This window comes from Dendrobates tinctorius, unplaced genomic scaffold (genome assembly GCF_039654945.1).
Source record: "Dendrobates tinctorius isolate UK_male_01 unplaced genomic scaffold, ASM3965494v1 ptg000364l, whole genome shotgun sequence".
Lineage (NCBI taxonomy): Eukaryota > Metazoa > Chordata > Amphibia > Anura > Dendrobatidae > Dendrobates > Dendrobates tinctorius.
The window spans coordinates 327,166-347,429 of NW_027362030.1; the positions used below are offsets into that span (position 1 = coordinate 327,166).

The 20,264-nt window shown below is 51.5% G+C and overlaps 1 protein-coding gene across 1 annotated transcript in view; it reads right to left on the reverse strand.

Annotated features, from left to right (window-relative positions):
- Positions 1 to 317: 317 nt before the first annotated feature.
- FAM20A (FAM20A golgi associated secretory pathway pseudokinase) overlaps positions 318 to 20,264 on the reverse strand; it is a 154,501-nt gene continuing 134,554 nt past the window's right edge. The window contains exons 8-11 of the mRNA XM_073562690.1: positions 8,510 to 8,619; positions 5,004 to 5,085; positions 1,388 to 1,447; positions 318 to 644 (exon numbers count right to left, since the gene is read on the reverse strand). Coding sequence (XP_073418791.1) covers positions 380 to 644; positions 1,388 to 1,447; positions 5,004 to 5,085; positions 8,510 to 8,619 — 517 coding nt within the window. The 3' untranslated portion in view covers positions 318 to 379. The remainder of the gene's footprint in view (positions 645 to 1,387; positions 1,448 to 5,003; positions 5,086 to 8,509; positions 8,620 to 20,264) is intronic.

The window sequence follows — 20,264 nt, forward strand, 5'->3', positions numbered from 1 at the left end:
TACACTGGTGTAACAGGACCGGATCTTATTCACTGGGGGTGGGGTGATGGGGGCGGATCTTATTCACTGGGGGCGGGGTGATGGGGCAGATCTTATTCACTGGGGGAGGGGTGATGGGGCAGATCTTATTCACTGGGGGCGGGGTGATGGGGCAGATCTTATACACCGGGATGGGACAATGGAAGTGATGAGAAACCAGAATTGCTTTTTTTCCGTGTGGCCCCCTCTGTGCCACCCTTTCTGGGACATTGCTGGTCTGATCACAGCACTGGGGGCCTAGCTTCATCTGGTCACATCATCACTTTCCCACCCAGAAATGTATGAATTCATAAATTTTATTAGTGTCCACAGATTTACAGCCATGATGGAGAACAGGGAGTCATCTCTGGAGGCTGGGGCGCTGGGCCGTCCTCCGCAGGGCCCAGCGTGTGTCTTTGATCAGCACGGCCTCCTCCCCGTAGGTCCTCACACACTGCTGCACGACCTCCAGAACCTTCTGCAGACGCCGGTCCAGAGCATTCAGGTGCGGCTCCGCAAGGACAGCATTCAGGGGGTCCGACCTCAAAGACTCCCGCATCACATCACTCAGCCGATACTTGGGCATCGCCAGGAGGTTTAGACGCTGCCACGTGTCATCCTTCACCCTGCAAGACAGGTCCACAAAGGGTGTATCACCCCATAACAGTGTAACATCCAAATATTGACACCACGTGGTGAGGACATGTGTGACCCCATAACAATGTAACACCCCAAAACCGACATCCAGTGTTGAGTAAACTTCTGTGACCCGATAACAGTAACGCCCCAGTACTGACACCCCGAGGTGAGGGCATGTTTGTGACCCCATAACAGCGTACCATCCCAATATTGACACCACGTGGTGCGTATACGTGTGTGACCCCAAAACAGTATAACATCCGAATACTGACACCCCAAGGTGAGGACACGTGTGTGATCCCATAACAGTGTAATGCCCTAAAACTGACCCTCCTGGGGTGAGGACAGCTGAGTGACCCCATAACAATGTAATGTCTGAAAACTGACCCCCCCCCCTGAGGCGAGGACACGTGTGTGACCCCATAACAGTGTAACGTCCCAATATTGACACCACGTGGTGAGAACACATGTGTAACCCCAAAACAGTGTAACATCTGAATACTGCCCCCCCTGGGGTGTGCTTCCCAATAACAGTGTAATGCCCCAATGTTGACACCCTGGAGTGAGGACAGGTGAGTGACCCCATAACAGTGTAACGCCCCAATGCTGACACTCCGTGGTGATTGCTGTGTGACCTAAGTTACGTATCCCCCTACTGTTGTCCTACATCTACCCTGGTCTCAGGTCAGGGTGGGCCATGTCTGCACTCAGTGACCCCCCCATTACTTACAAGCAGCACTGGAATAGAGGTGCCAGGATGGAAATCTCGTCCCGCGAATGTCGCCCAAACCTGTAAGACAGAGAGTAGAGCGTGATATGACGTGTTAAACGACCCGCTTTAAATCGACAGCTTATTTCACCACCGTGGGTTTCTGTTGGGAAGGCTCAGGATTGCATGTGGCACCAGGAGGAGAGTAGGGTCTGTGTGTGGGTACAGGGGAGGGGCCCAGTGTGTGGGTACAGGGGAGGGGCCCAGTGTGTGGGTACAGGGGGAGGGGCCCAGTGTGTGGGTACAGGGGGAGGGGCCCAGTGTGTGGGTATGGACAGGGGCCCAGTGTGTGTGTACAGGGGGAGGGGCCCAGTGTGTGGGTACAGGGGGAGGGGCCCAGTGTGTGGGTACAGGGGAAGGGCCCAGTGTGTGGGTACGGACAGGGTCCCAGTGTGTGGATGGGGGGAGGGGCCCAGTGTGTGGGTACAGGGGGAGGGACTCAGTGAGTGGGTACAGAGGGAAGGGCCCACTGTGTGGGTACAGGGGAGGGGCCCAGTGTGTGGCTATAGGGGATACAGGGAATGCATTATACTGTACAGGCTGCCTATGGGGGTGCATTATACTATACTGTCTGCCTGCCTATGGGGAATGCATTATACTATACTGTCTGCCTATGGGGAATGCATTATACTATACTGTCTGCCTATGGGGAATGCATTAAACTACTGTCTATACAGGCTGCCTATGGAGGTGCATTATACTGTACATGCTGCCTATGGGGGTGCATTATACTGTACTGTCTGCCTATGGGGGTGCATTATACTGTTCTGTCTGCCTATGGGGGTGCATTATACTGTTCTGTCTGCCTATGGGGGTGCATTATACTGTACTGGCTTCATATGGGGGTGCATTATACTGTACCGGCTGCCTATGGGGGTGCATTATGCTATAGAGGTTTCCTATGGGGGTGCATTATACTATACTGACTGCCTATGGGGGTACATTATACTGTACTGGCTGCCTATGGGGGTGCATTATACTCTACTGGCTGCCTATGGGGGTGCATTATACTCTACTGGCTTCCTATGTGGGTGCATTATGCGATAGAGGCTGCCTATGGGGGTGCATTATACTATACTGGCAGCCTATGGGGGTGCTTTATACTATAGAGGCTGCCTATGGGGGTGCATTATACTATACTGACTGCCTATGAGGGTGCATTGTACTATAGAGGCTGCCTATGGGGGTGCTTTATACTATACTGACTGCCTTTGGGGGTGCATTATACTATACTGACTGCTTATGGGGGTGCATTATACTGTACAGGCTGCCTATGGGGGTGCATTATACTGTACAGGCTGCCTATGGGGGTGCATTATACTATAGAGGCTGCTTATGGGGGTGCATTATACTATACTGGCTGCCTATGGGGGTACATTATACTATAGAGGCTGCCTATAGGGGTGCATTATACAGTACTGTCTGCCTATGGGGGTGCATTATACTGTACCGGCTGCCTATGGGTGTGCATTATACTATACAGGCTGCTTATGGGGGTGCATTATACTATACTGGCTGCCTATGGGGGTACATTATACTATAGAGGCTGCCTATAGGGGTGCATTATACAGTACTGTCTGCCTATGGGGGTGCATTATACTGTACCGGCTGCCTATGGGTGTGCATTATACTATACAGGCTGCTTATGGGGGTGCATTATACTATACTGGCTGCCTATGGGGGTACATTATGCTATAGAGGCTGCCTATAGGGGTGCATTATACAGTACTGTCTGCCTATGGGGGTGCATTATACTGTACCGGCTGCCTATGGGGGTGCATTATACTATACTGGCTGCCTATGGGGGTGCATTATACTATACTGGCTGCCTATGATGGTGCATTATACTATACTGGCTGCCTATGGGGGTGCATTATACTGTACTGGCTGCCTATGGGGGTGCATTATACTATACTGGCTGCCTATGGGGGTGCATTATACTTTAGAGGCTGCCTATGTAGGTGCATTATACTGTACTGGCTGCCTATGGGGGTGCATTATACAGTACTGTCTGCCTATGGGGGTGCATTATACTGTACCGGCTGCCTATGGGTGTGCATTATACCATACAGGCTGCTTATGGGGGTGCATTATACTATACTGGCTGCCTATGGGGGTACATTATACTGTACTGGCTGCCTATGGGGGTGCATTATACTATACTGGCTGCCTATGGGGGTGCATTATACTTTAGAGGCTGCCTATGTAGGTGCATTATACTGTACTGGCTGCCTATGGGGGTGCATTATACTGTACTGGCTGCCTATGGGGGTGCATTATACTATACAGGCTGCCTATGGGGGTGCATTATACTATACAGGCTGCCTATGGGGGTGCATTATACTATACAGGCTGCCTATGGGGGTGCATTATACTATACAGGCTGCCTGTGGGGGTGCATTATACTGTACTGGCTGCCTATGGGGGTGCATTATACTATAGAGGCTGCCTATGGGGGTGCATTGTACTGTACTGGCTGCCTATGGGGGTGCATTATAGTGTACTGGCTGCCTATGGTGGTGCATTATACTATATGGAGACTATCTAGGGGGCCATAATACAGTGTGGGGATTACAGTGAAGGGGCCATCAAGCAGTTTTGGGGCTACTAAGGGGTCAGTATACTGTGTGGGGTACATTACAGTGAGGAGGCATCCTGTTAAGTATAAGAGCATTATACTGTGTATAGAGGAGCTGTACAGGGAGGGGGACTCTGGACATTATTAAATGTAAAATGGGCACTTATTGTTATAGGGGAACTCAGGTTACTGTGACTACCAAAAGGACACACAGGGCATTATTACTTTCTAGGGGACATTGTGTGGGCCCTGTTTTCTAGGGCTCTTGCACCCGGCATTACTATATTCTAGAGGGTTGGTATAGAATTTAGAGGGCACGTAGTTGCACACAGCAGGAGCAGTAATAGGGACACATACAGAAGCAGGATGAGGAGTTTGTGCAGGTTGGGGATAGATGGTGATGGGGCTGGAATATGAGAAGTGAAACGTGTCTTTCCTGTAATCTCTGCAGACGAGTCCTGGCTGGAGGAGTCGTCATGTCGGTCTGGGCCAGATGGAAAAGACGTGAAAAGTGACCGATTCCATCAGAAAGATCGTCAGCGGTAAGTCACCATCTGTAACTCTGCTGTGATTTCTTATATGTTCTGCAGGACTGGTATCTACCACTGACCATATGGCGGTAATATCTATGTTGGTCTTTATATAGAGATTATTTTCAGCAACATCGCGGTCATCTGCTGAGGTTCTCCTCCACTATGAGGGGCGTCACCGAGCTGTAATCAAGGTTACCTGGTTAGGGGCCCACTGAGAAGTTTTCCCCCCCTGAACCAAAACCCTAGCTACGCCTCTGGCCCAGAGCTTGGGTACAGGGTGAAGGGCCCAGAGTTTGGGTACAGGGGGGCAGTGTATAGTTACAGGGGGGACAGAGTTTGGGTACGGGGGGCCCAGTGTGTAGTATGCTCAGATTGTGCCGGTATTTTGGGAAGACATGCTCTCAAGAAGCTGAGATGAGGGGGACTGTATGTCACACATGAATAGAGGATCCCCACAGCCCCTCACCCTCGGGCGTTGTCCAGGTGCAGCAGGAAGCCATCATCCCCGAACCTTGTGAATATTTCGTAGTGATGCCTGTCCATATTTCCTGGAGAGAGCAAGAATAAGAGACAAAAAGTATATAAAACATCAGAGGCCCCTGATCCTGGGACCAACCTCCATTACTCAGACCCCCACGGGCCCGGACCACTCCCCCACCAGGACAGGCCAAAGGCTGATATTTGGGGTCATCAGAAGGATGTCAACATTCGTTACCCTGCACCAGATAGGGGGATTGTAACAGCGTGTCCCTTCCCCAGCCTGTGTTCCTGGACTGTAATATAATCAGCCCTAGGTCCACCGCTCTTGTGCTGCATCTAGAGGGGGATTCTGTCTTTGTTCTTCTCAGCATGGGATTTATCCAATACACAAACCTGTAAGATAGAATGGAGCCGGTAGCTTCTGGAAACTTCTCAATGTTGCCACATGTTAAAAGTTGGTGTGACCGTCCTCCATCGATGGGCTGATCCCAGGACACAGGACAATAGATTCATGTGTTGGCGGAGTCAGTTGTGTGGAGTCCTGTGAAGGGCTGGGATCTTATGCTGAGGTGAGATCCCAGTGACCGTGAGTATTGTTAGAAACTGCCACGTGGGACTGTGTTGTGTCCCTCATCTGCTGGATCCATTGAATTCACACACGGACTATTTCTATTTTCCTGGCGTCGGATTGCCGGGTGGCGGTCCCGGATCTGCTCCCTTTGTGTGGACTCATAGTGGACTCTAAGAGACGCTATTGATATTTTATGTTCTGTGCTCCCTATCTCAATAAATCCCGTTGGTTTGATCTTCGGCCTGGTGTCTCTTCATGCTCTGTCACATACCTCGTCACAAACTGGTTGGCAGCAGTGGGTTCAGTGCTGAAGGAATGGAAGACAACAACCCATTAACATTTGGAACCAGAACCTCAGGATACAGGAACTGGACTCTGTTGAGCTTACAAACAAAAGCCCGTGAATTAGGAGTCGGCTACAAAGGGCTGTCCAAGGAGCAACTGATTGAGGCTCTGGAAGAAGCTTGCCTGCAAAATGGCACAGAGAAAGGATTTCCACAGCAAGGGGAGGAAAGATGGGAGATGGAGATAAATACCCAAAAAAGTCAGTGGGTTGCTTGGAGAGGAGGTCACCATATAATATAAGATGGAGGCCATTCATAGAGTTCAAGAGAGGGCATTGCTGGAGAGACAGCTCGTTGTGGAAGCAGCTGGAAGCCCCAGACAGACTGTATCCACAGCATTCACCATGAGAGAGTTCCCCAGAGTGTCCCGCAAGGACTTCAAGCCATATAATGAGGCTGCAGGCGACATTGAAGGCTTCTTCCAGGACTTCGAACATCAATGTCGATTAATGGAAGTCCAGGAAAGGGAGCGAGTCAGACATTTAGTGGGGCTCTTAGACGGTGGAGCTGCCGAAGCCTATAGAGCTATGGACCCTCGGTGGAACTATGGGAATATTAAAGAGACGATCTTGGAACATTATGCTGTAACTCCAGACACTTACAGAGCACAGTTCCACTCCTTAGCCTGTGAGGGGGAAGTATCTTTCATGATATATGCCCACAGGCTCAAACAAGTATGTCACCTCTGGCTGGAGAGAGAGGGGGCCTTAACTTGAGATACTTTCCTCCAGGTCATCCTAAAAGAAGAGTTCTACGCCAAATGCCCCACTGAGATCCGGGAATGGGTACGTGAGAGGAAACCAGGGACAGTGGAACGAGCTGCTGCTCTAGCTGATGAGGTTCTCACCATCAAGCCTCACTGGAAAAAATTACTGGTGGATGGAGTAAAAACTACCAGCCCCCCACCACCTGTGGTACCTTGTCCTTCAATCCCTGAAATTTGCTGTCCCACTAGACAACCACCTCATGGTGATACCCATGTGCATCACCTTTCAAAAAGTCCTGCCTCCTCCTCTGAAATGCGACAGAGAAAGTGGTAGAGCGCAGGTGTTATGGTTGTGGGGATCCCGGGCACCTGCAGGTCACATGCCCAGCTGTACAGTGGAGAAATCGGTCTCAACCCCCAACAACCACCTCATGTACCTTCACATAGATATCAGCCTCCAGGTTCCCTTACCTCCATCAATAGAGTGCACATGGGAAGGAGTGTGATACAGTGCAGATGATACCGATGTGGGCAGCCTGGGCATCTGCCCTCAGGGTCAATTGAGGAGTGACCCTACAGCAAATCGGCCTATCAATTATTTACAGCCAACTACAATGAAGGAAGAGGTGCCACCCCTCCAAATTGACTTGCCTAATGGCTCAGAAACCCATGATCCACCATTAGGGGTTTATGGGGTGCAGGCTACAGCCACGAGTTCCACTAATCCTCAAAGAAAGCACTTACAGGAGGTCGTGCTGGACGGTCGGAGAGTTCTTGGTTTTTGTGACTCTGGGGCATTTCTCACCATAGCTAATCCCAGAGTGGATCAGCCAGAGGCAATACAGCAAGGACCTGGGATTACCATTGAATTAGCTGGAGGCCAAAGGAAGAATATCCCAAAAGCAAGTGTGGAACTGGACTTTGGCTTTGGGGTCAAGCAATGTGTGGTTGGAGTGATGAGGTGCCTACCTCATATTGTGCTAGGAAATGATGTGGGAGAGCTACAATGTTGATTTGAGGGTGCAGGAACTAGAGTTTAAGTCAAATAGGATGCAAAATGGAGGCCGTCCTTCAACCCTACAACTTCCCCATACAATAAAGAAGAGCTAGTCAACAACAAAATACTGATGGATTGTCCAGACAGGAGGAGCCAAGAGTCATGTTGGCCATGACCACGTGTACTTGACAAGTAACCTGTGGAGGGTACTAGTCCGTACACAAATTGAGGGGGGATGGGTTGTAACAGCGTGTCCCTCCCCCGACCTGTGTCCCTGGACTGTAATGTAATCAACCCTAGGTCCACCTCTCTTGTGCTGCATCTAGTGGGGGATTCTGTCTTTCTTCTTCTCAGCATGGGACTTATCCAATACACAAACCTGTAAGATAGAATGGAGCCGGTAGCTTCTGGAAGCTTCTCAATGTAGCCATATGTTAAAAGTTGGTGTGAACGTCCCCCATCGATGGGCTGATCCCAGGACAATAGACTCATGTGTTGGCTGAGTTCAGTTGTGGTGACCTGTGAAGGGCTGGGATCTTATGCTGAGGTGAGATCCCAGTGACCGTGAGTATTGTTGGAAGCTGCCACATGGGACTGTGTTGTGTCCCTCATCTGCTGGATCCACTGAATTCACACAAGGACTATTTTCCTGGCGTCGGATTGCCGGGTGGCTCCCCTAAATGTGCTCTCTTTGCGTGAACTTATTGTGGACTCTAAGAGACGCTATTGATATTTTATGTTCTGTGCTCCCTGTCTCAACAAATCCCGTTGGATTGATCTTCGGCCTGGTGTCCCTTCATGCTCTGTCACATACCCCGTCACAGGGATGGTGGTATGCATGGATTTTCTGACAGGATCGAAGACTCCCACTAACCTATTAAGAAGTCAAATATGGCTAGATCCATCATGGCGAGGAGACGATGGGGGTTATTGTACGGAGGCAGCCGCTTCACCAAGTCACAGAAGGATGGATTCACCTCCCACCTACAGGGGAGACAAGCAATGAAGAAAAGTGGATCCCGAGATCACCGGTCAATTAGAGATGGAGCGCGCGTCACAGCACACGGTATATACACAGACGTGGTGGTGACATCACAGCACACGGTATATACACAGACGTGGTGGGTGACATCACAGCACACGGTATATACACAGACGTGGTGGGTGACATCACAGCACACTGTATATACACAGACGTGGTGGGTGACATCACAGCACACTGTATATACACAGACGTGGTGGGTGACATTACAGCGCACAGTGTATACACAGACGTGGTGGGTGACATCACAGCGCACGGTATATACACAGACGTGGTGGGTGACATCACAGCGCACTGTATATACACAGACGTGGTGGTGACATCACAGCACACGGTGTATACACAGACGTGGTGGGTGACATCACAGCACACGGTATATACACAGACGTGGTGGGCGACATCACAGCGCGCGGTATATACACAGACGTGGTGGGTGACATCACAGCGCACGGTATATACACAGACGTGGTGGGTGACATCACAGCACACTGTATATACACAGACGTGGTGTGTGACATCACAGCGCACAGTGTATACACAGACGTGGTGGGTGACATCACAGCACACGGTGTATACACAGACGTGGTGGGTGACATTACAGCGCACAGTGTATACACAGACGTGGTGGGTGACATCACAGCGCACGGTATAAACACAGACGTGGTGGGTGACATCACAGCGCACTGTATATACACAGACGTGGTGGGTGACATCACAGCGCACTGTATATACACAGACGTGGTGGGTGACATCACAGCGCACTGTATATACACAGACGTGGTGGGTGACATTACAGAGCACAGTGTATACACAGACGTGGTGGGTGACATTACAGAGCACAGTGTATACACAGACGTGGTGGGTGACATCACAGCACACTGTATATACACAGACGTGGTGGGCGACATCACAGCACACGGTGTGTAAACAGACGTGGTGGTGACATCACAGCACACGGTATATACACAGACGTGGTGGTGACATCACAGCACACGGTGTATACACAGACGTGGTGGGTGACATCACAGCACACTGTATATACACAGACGTGGTGGGTGACATTACAGCGCACAGTGTATACACAGACGTGGTGGGTGACATCACAGCGCACGGTGTATACACAGACGTGGTGGGTGACATCACAGCACACTGTATATACACAGACGTGGTGGGTGACATCACAGCGCACAGTGTATACACAGACGTGGTGGGCGACATCACAGCACACGGTGTGTAAACAGACGTGGTGGTGACATCACAGCACACGGTGTATACACAGACGTGGTGGGTGACATTACAGCGCACAGTGTATACACAGACGTGGTGGTGACATCACAGCACACGGTGTATACACAGACGTGGTGGGTGACATCACAGCACACTGTATATACACAGACGTGGTGGGTGACATTACAGCGCACAGTGTATACACAGACGTGGTGGTGACATCACAGCACACGGTGTATACACAGACGTGGTGGGTGACATCACAGCACACTGTATATACACAGACGTGGTGGGTGACATTACAGCGCACAGTGTATACACAGACGTGGTGGGTGACATCACAGCGCACTGTATATACACAGACGTGGTGGTGACATCACAGCACACGGTGTATACACAGACGTGGTGGGTGACATCACAGCGCACGGTATATACACAGACGTGGTGGTGACATCACAGCGCACGGTGTATACACAGACGTGGTGGTGACATCACAGCACACTGTATACACAGACGTGGTGGGTGACATCACAGCGCACTGTATATACACAGACATGGTGGGTGACATCACAGCGCACGGTATATACACAGACGTGGTGGGTGACATCACAGCACACGGTGTATACACAGAAGTGGTGGGCGACATCACAGCACACTGTATATACACAGATGTGGTGGTGACATCACAGCGCACTGTATATACACAGACGTGGTGGGTGACATCACAGCGCACGGTATATACACAGACGTGGTGGGCGACATCACAGCGCACTGTATACACAGACGTGGTGGGTGACATCACAGCGCACAGTGTATACACAGACGTGGTGGGTGACATCACAGCGCACTGTATATACACAGATGTGGTGGGTGACATCACAGCGCACTGTATATACACAGACGTGGTGGGTGACATCACAGCGCACAGTGTACACAAAGACGTGGTGGTGACATCACAGCGCACGGTGTATACACAGACGTGGTGGGAGACATCACAGCGCACAGTGTACACATACGTGGTGGGCTACATCACAGCGCACGGTGTATACACAGACGTGGTGGGAGACATCACAGCGCACAGTGTACACATACGTGGTGGGCTACATCACAGCGCACGGTGTATACACAGACGTGGTGGGAGACATCACAGTGCACGGTGTATACACAGACGTGGTGGGTGACATCACAGCGCACTGTATATACACAGACGTGGTGGGAGACATCACAGCGCACGGTGTATACACAGACGTGGTGGGAGACATCACAGCGCACAGTGTACACATACGTGGTGGGCTACATCACAGCGCACGGTGTATACACAGACGTGGTGGGTGACATCACAGCGCACAGTGTATACACAGACGTGGTGGATGACATCACAGCACACGGTGTATACACATACGTGGTGGGCTACATCACAGCGCACGGTGTATACACATACGTGGTGGTGACATCACAGCACACGATGTACACAAAGACGTGGTGGGTGACATCACAGCACACGGTATATACACAGACGTGGTGGGTGACATCACAGCACACGGTGTATACACACACGTGGTGGGTGACATCACAGCACACTGTATATACACAGACGTGGTGGGTGACATCACAGCGCACTGTATATACACAGACGTGGTGGGTGACATTACAGCGCACAGTGTATACACAGACGTGGTGGGTGACATCACAGCGCACGGTATATACACAGACGTGGTGGGTGACATCACAGCACACTGTATATACACAGACGTGGTGGGCGACATCACAGCACACGGTGTGTACACAGACGTGGTGGTGACATCACAGCACACTGTATATACACACACGTGGTGGGCGACATCACAGCACACGGTATATACACAGACGTGGTGGGTGACATCACAGCACACGGTGTATACACAGACATGGTGGGTGACATCACAGCGCACTGTATATACACAGACGTGGTGGGTGACATCACAGCACACTGTATATACACAGACGTGGTGTGTGACATCACAGCGCACAGTGTATACACAGACGTGGTGGGTGACATCACAGCACACGGTGTATACACAGACGTGGTGGGTGACATTACAGCGCACAGTGTATACACAGACGTGGTGGGTGACATCACAGCGCACGGTATAAACACAGACGTGGTGGGTGACATCACAGCGCACTGCATATACACAGACGTGGTGGGTGACATCACAGCACACGGTGTATGCACAGACGTGGTGGATGACATCACAGCACACGGTGTATACACAGACGTGGTGGGTGACATCACAGCGCACTGTATATACAGACGTGGGTGACATCACAGCGCACTGTATATACACAGACGTGGTGGGTGACATCACAGCACACGGTGTATACACAGACGTGGTGGGCGACATCACAGCACACGGTGTAAACACAGACGTGGTGGGTGACATCACAGCGCACTGTATATACAGACGTGGGTGACATCACAGCGCACTGTATATACACAGACGTGGTGGGTGACATCACAGCACACGGTGTATACACAGACGTGGTGGGTGACATCACAGCGCACGGTATATACACAGACGTGGTGGGTGACATCACAGCGCATTGTATATACAGACGTGGTGGTGACATCACAGCGCACTGTATATACACAGACGTGGTGGGTGACATCACAGCACACGGTGTATACACAGACGTGGTGGTGATATCACAGCGCACTGTATATACAGACGTGGTGGTGACATCACAGTGCACTGTATATACACAGACGTGGTGGGTGACATCACAGCACACGGTGTATACACAGACGTGGTGGCGACATCACAGCGCACTGTATATACACAGATGTGGTGGATGACATCACAGCGCACGGTGTATACACAGACGTGGTGGGTGACATCACAGCACACGGTGTATACACAGACGTGGTGGATGACATCACAGCGCACGGTATATACACAGACGTGGTGGATGACATCATAGCGCACGGTGTATACACAGACGTGGTGGTGACGTCACAGCACACGGTGTATACACAGACGTGGTGGCGACATCACAGCGCACTGTATATACACAGATGTGGTGGATGACATCACAGCGCACGGTGTATACACAGACGTGGTGGGTGACATCACAGCACACGGTGTATACACAGACGTGGTGGATGACATCACAGCGCACTGTATATACACAGACGTGGTGGATGACATCATAGCGCACGGTGTATACACAGACGTGGTGGTGACGTCACAGCACACGGTATATACACAGACGTGGTGGGCGACATCACAGCGCACGGTGTATACACAGACGTGGTGGATGACATCACAGCGCACGGTGTATACACAGAGGTGGTGGTGACATCACAGCACACGGTGTATAAACAGACGTGGTGGGTGACATCACAGCACACTGTATATACACAGACGTGGTGGGTGACATTACAGCGCACAGTGTATACACAGACGTGGTGGATGACATCACAGCGCACGGTGTATACACAGACGTGGGGGGGACATTACAGCGCACGGTGTATACACTGACGTGGTGGGTGACATCACAGCACACTGTATACACAGACGTGGTGGGTGACATCACAGCGCACTGTATATACACAGACATGGTGGGTGACATCACAGCGCACGGTATATACACAGACGTGGTGGGTGACATCACAGCACACGGTGTATACACAGAAGTGGTGGGCGACATCACAGCGCACAGTATATACACAGACGTGGTGGGTGACATCACAGCACACTGTATGTACACAGACGTGGTGGTGACATCACAGCGCACTGTATATACACAGACGTGGTGGGTGACATCACAGCGCACGGTATATACACAGACGTGGTGGGCGACATCACAGCGCACGGTATATACACAGACGTGGTGGGTGACATCACAGCGCACTGTATATACACAGATGTGGTGGGTGACATCACAGCACACTGTATATACACAGACGTGGTGGGTGACATCACAGCGCACTGTATATACACAGACGTGGTGGGTGACATCACAGCGCACAGTGTACACAAAGACGTGGTGGTGACATCACAGCGCACGGTGTATACACAGACGTGGTGGGAGACATCACAGCGCACAGTGTACACATACGTGGTGGGCTACATCACAGCGCACGGTGTATACACAGACGTGGTGGGAGACATCACAGCGCACAGTGTACACATACGTGGTGGGCTACATCACAGCGCACGGTGTATACACAGACGTGGTGGGAGACATCACAGTGCACGGTGTATACACAGACGTGGTGGGTGACATCACAGCGCACTGTATATACACAGACGTGGTGGGAGACATCACAGCGCACGGTGTATACACAGACGTGGTGGGAGACATCACAGCGCACAGTGTACACATACGTGGTGGGCTACATCACAGCGCACGGTGTATACACAGACGTGGTGGGAGACATCACAGCGCACAGTGTACACATACGTGGTGGGCTACATCACAGCGCACGGTGTATACACAGACGTGGTGGGTGACATCACAGCGCACAGTGTATACACAGACGTGGTGGATGACATCACAGCACACGGTGTATACACATACGTGGTGGGCTACATCACAGCGCACGGTGTATACACAGACGTGGTGGGTGACATCACAGCGCACTGTATATACACATACGTGGTGGTGACATCACAGCACACGATGTACACAAAGACGTGGTGGGTGACATCACAGCGCACTGTATATACACAGACGTGGTGGGTGACATCACAGCGCACGGTGTATACACAGACGTGGTGGGTGACATTACAGCGCACGGTGTATACACATACGTGGTGGTGACATCACAGCACACGATGTACACAAAGACGTGGTGGGTGACATCACAGCGCACTGTATATACACAGACGTGGTGGGTGACATCACAGCACACGGTATATACACAGACGTGGTGGGGGACATCACAGCGCACATTATATACACATACGTGGTGGTGACATCACAGCACACGGTGTATACACAGACGTGGTGGGTGACATCACAGCGCACGGTAAATACACAGACGTGGTGGGTGACATCACAGCGCACTGTATACACAGACGTGGTGGGTGACATCACAGCACACGGTAAATACACAGACGTGGTGGGTGACATCACAGCGCACTGTATATACACATACGTGGTGGGTGACATCACAGCGCACTGTATATACACAGACGTGGTGGGTGACATCACAGCGCACGGTATATACACAGACGTGGTGGGTGACATCACAGCGCACTGTATACACAGACGTGGTGGGTGACATTACAGCGCACGGTGTATACACATACGTGGTGGTGACATCACAGCACACGATGTACACAAAGACGTGGTGGGTGACATCACAGCGCACTGTATATACACAGACGTGGTGGGTGACATCACAGCACACGGTATATACACAGACGTGGTGGGGGACATCACAGCGCACATTATATACACATACGTGGTGGTGACATCACAGCACACGGTATATACACAGACGTGGCGGGTGACATCACAGCGCACTGTATATAAAGAGACGTGGTGGGTGACATCACAGCGCACGGTGTATACACAGACGTGGTGGGTGACATCACAGCGCACTGTATATACAGAGACGTGGTGGGTGACATCACAGCGCACGGTAAATACACAGACGTGGTGGGTGACATCACAGCGCACTGTATACACAGACGTGGTGAGTGACATCACAGCACACGGTAAATACACAGACGTGGTGGGTGACATCACAGCGCACTGTATATACACAGACGTGGTGGGTGACATCACAGCGCACTGTATATACACAGACGTGGTGGGTGACATCACAGCGCACGGTATATACACAGACGTGGTGGGTGACATCACAGCGCACTGTATACACAGACGTGGTGGGTGACATTACAGCGCACAGTGTATACACAGACGTGGTGGGTGACATCACAGCGCACGGTATATACACAGACGTGGTGGGTGACATCACAGCGCACGGTGTATACACAGACGTGGTGGGTGACATCACAGCGCACTGTATATACAGAGACGTGGTGGGTGACATCACAGCGCACGGTAAATACACAGACGTGGTGGGTGACATCACAGCGCACTGTATACACAGACGTGGTGGGTGACATCACAGCACACGGTAAATACACAGACGTGGTGGGTGACATCACAGCGCACTGTATATACACAGACGTGGTGGGTGACATCACAGCGCACTGTATATACACAGACGTGGTGGGTGACATCACAGCGCACGGTATATACACAGACGTGGTGGGTGACATCACAGCGCACGGTATATACACAGACGTGGTGGGTGACATCACAGCACACTGTATATACACAGACGTGGTGAGTGACATCACAGCACATGGTGTATACACACACGTGGTGGGTGACATCACAGCGCACTGTATATACACAGACGAGGTGGGTGACATCACAGCGCACTGTATATACACAGACGTGGTGGGCGACATCACAGCACACGGTGTATACACACACGTGGTGGGTGACATCACAGCGCACTGTATATACACAGACGTGGTGGGTGACATCACAGCGCACTGTATATACACAGACGTGGTGGGTGACATTACAGCGCACAGTGTATACACACACGTGGTGGGTGACATCACAGCGCACTGTATATACACAGACGTGGTGGGTGACATCACAGCACACGGTGTATACACACACGTGGTGGGTGACATCACAGCGCACGGTATATACACAGACGTGGTGGGTGACATCACAGCGCACGGTGTATACACAGACGTGGTGGGTGACATCACAGCGCACTGTATATACACAGACGTGGTGGGTGACATTACAGCGCACAGTGTATACACAGACGTGGTGGGTGACATCACAGCGCACGGTATATACACAGACGTGGTGGGTGACATCACAGCGCACTGTATATACACAGACGTGGTGGGTGACATCACAGCACACGGTGTATACACAGACGTGGTGGGCGACATCACAGCACACGGTGTATACACAGACGTGGTGGGTGACATCACAGCGCACTGTATATACAGACGTGGGTGACATCACAGCGCACTGTATATACACAGACGTGGTGGGTGACATCACAGCACACGGTGTATACACAGACGTGGTGGGCGACATCACAGCACACGGTGTATACACAGACGTGGTGGGTGACATCACAGCGCACTGTATATACAGACGTGGGTGACATCACAGCGCACTGTATATACACAGACGTGGTGGGTGACATCACAGCACACGGTGTATACACAGACGTGGTGGGCGACATCACAGCACACGGTGTATACACAGACGTGGTGGGTGACATCACAGCACACGGTGTATACACAGACGTGGTGGGCGACATCACAGCACACGGTGTATACACAGACGTGGTGGGTGACATCACAGCGCACAGTATATACAGACGTGGTGGGTGACATCACAGCGCATTGTATATACAGACGTGGTGGTGACATCACAGCGCACTGTATATACACAGACGTGGTGGGTGACATCACAGCACACGGTGTATACACAGACGTGGTGGATGACATCACAGCGCACTGTATACACAGACGTGGTGGGTGACATCACAGCGCATTGTATATACAGACGTGGTGGTGACATCACAGCGCACTGTATATACACAGACGTGGTGGGTGACATCACAGCACACGGTGTATACACAGACGTGGTGGGTGACATCACAGCGCACTGTATATACAGACGTGGTGGGTGACATCACAGCGCACAGTGTACACAAAGACGTGGTGGTGACATCACAGCGCACGGTGTATACACAGACGTGGTGGGTGACATCACAGCACACGGTGTATACACAGACGTGGTGGTGACATCACAGCGCACTGTATACACAGACGTGGTGGGTGACATCACAGCGCACTGTATATACAGACGTGGTGGTGACATCACAGCGCACTGTATATACACAGACGTGGTGGGTGACATCACAGCACACGGTGTATACACAGACGTGGTGGCGACATCACAGCGCACTGTATATACACAGATGTGGTGGATGACATCACAGCGCACGGTGTATACACAGACGTGGTGGATGACATCACAGCGCACTGTATATACACAGTCGTGGTGGGTGACATCACAGCACACGGTGTATACACAGACGTGGTGGATGACATCACATCGCACGGTGTATACACAGACGTGGTGGGTGACATCACAGCGCACTGTATATACACAGACGTGGTGGATGACATCATAGCACACGGTATATACACAGACGTGGTGGGCGACATCACAGCACACTGTATATACACAGACGTGGTGGGTGACATCACAGCGCACTGTATATACACAGACGTGGTGGGTGACATTACAGCGCACGGTGTATACACAGACGTGGTGGATGACATCACAGCGCACGGTGTATACACAGACGTGGTGGGTGACATCACAGCGCACTGTATACACAGACGTGGTGGTGACATCACAGCACACGGTATATACACAGACGTGGTGGGTGACATCACAGCACACGGTGTACACACAGACGTGGTGGGTGACATCACAGCGCACTGTATATACAGAGACGTGGTGGGTGACATCACAGCGCACTGTATAGTATATACAGAGACGTGGTGGTGACATCACAGCGCACGGTGTATACACATGCGTGGTGGTGACATCACAGCACACGGTGTATACACAGACGTGGTGGGTGACATCACAGCACACGGTGTACACACAGACGTCGTGGGTGACATCACAGCGCACTGTATATACACAGACGTGATGGGTGACATCACAGCGCACTGTATATACAGAGACGTGGTGGGCGACATCACAGCGCACGGTGTACACACAGACGTGGTGGGTGACATTACAGCGCACGGTGTATACACAGACGTGGTGGATGACATCACAGCGCACGGTGTATACACAGACGTGGTGGGTGACATCACAGCGCACTGTATACACAGACGTGGTGGTGACATCACAGCACACGGTATATACACAGACGTGGTGGGTGACATCACAGCACACGGTGTACACACAGACGTGGTGGGTGACATCACAGCGCACTGTATATACAGAGACGTGGTGGGTGACATCACAGCGCACTGTATAGTATATACAGAGACGTGGTGGTGACATCACAGCGCACGGTGTATACACATGCGTGGTGGTGACATCACAGCACACGGTGTATACACAGACGTGGTGGGTGACATCACAGCACACGGTGTACACACAGACGTCGTGGGTGACATCACAGCGCACTGTATATACACAGACGTGATGGGTGACATCACAGCGCACTGTATATACAGAGACGTGGTGAAAGACATCACAGCGCACGGTGTATACACAGACGTGGTGGTGACATCACAACGCACGTTATATCCACAGACGCGGTGGGTGACATCACAGCGCACTGTATATACACAGACATGGTGGGTGACATCACAGCGCACTGTATATACACAGACGTGGTGGGTGACATCACAGCGCACGGTGTATACACAGACGTGATGGGTGACATCACAGCGCACTGTATATACACAGACATGGTGGGTGACATCACAGTGCACCGTGTATACACAGACGTGATGGGTGACATCACAGCGCACTGTATATACAGAGACGTGGTGGTGACATTACAGCGCACTGTATATACACAGACATGGTGGGTGACATCACAGCGCACTGTATATACACAGACATGGTGGGTGACATCACAGCGCACGGTGTATACACAGACGTGGTGGGTGACATCACAGCGCACTGTATATACACAGACATGGTGGGTGACATCACAGTGCACCGTGTATACACAGACGTGGTGGTGACATCACAGCGCACGATGTACACACAGACGTGGTGGAGACATCGCAGCACACGGTGTACACACAGACGTGGTGGGTGACATCACAGCGCACGGTGTATACACAGACGTGGTGGGTGACATCACAGCGCACTGTATATACACAGACGTGGTGGGTGACATCACAGCACACTGTATATATACAGACGTGGTGGATGACATCACAGCGCACGTTATATACACAGACGTGGTGGGCGACATCACAGCGCACAGTGTATACACAGACGTGGTGGGTGACATCACAGCGCACTGTATATACACAGATGTGGTGGATGACACCACAGCGAACGTTATATACACAGACGTGGTGGGCGACATCACAGCGCACGGTATATACACAGACGTGGTGGTGACATTACAGCGCACGGTATATACACAGACGTGGTGGGTGACATCACAGCGCACGGTGTATACACAGACGTGGTGGGTGACATCACAGCGCACGTTATATACACAGACGTGGTGGGGGACATCACAGCGCACGGTGTATACACA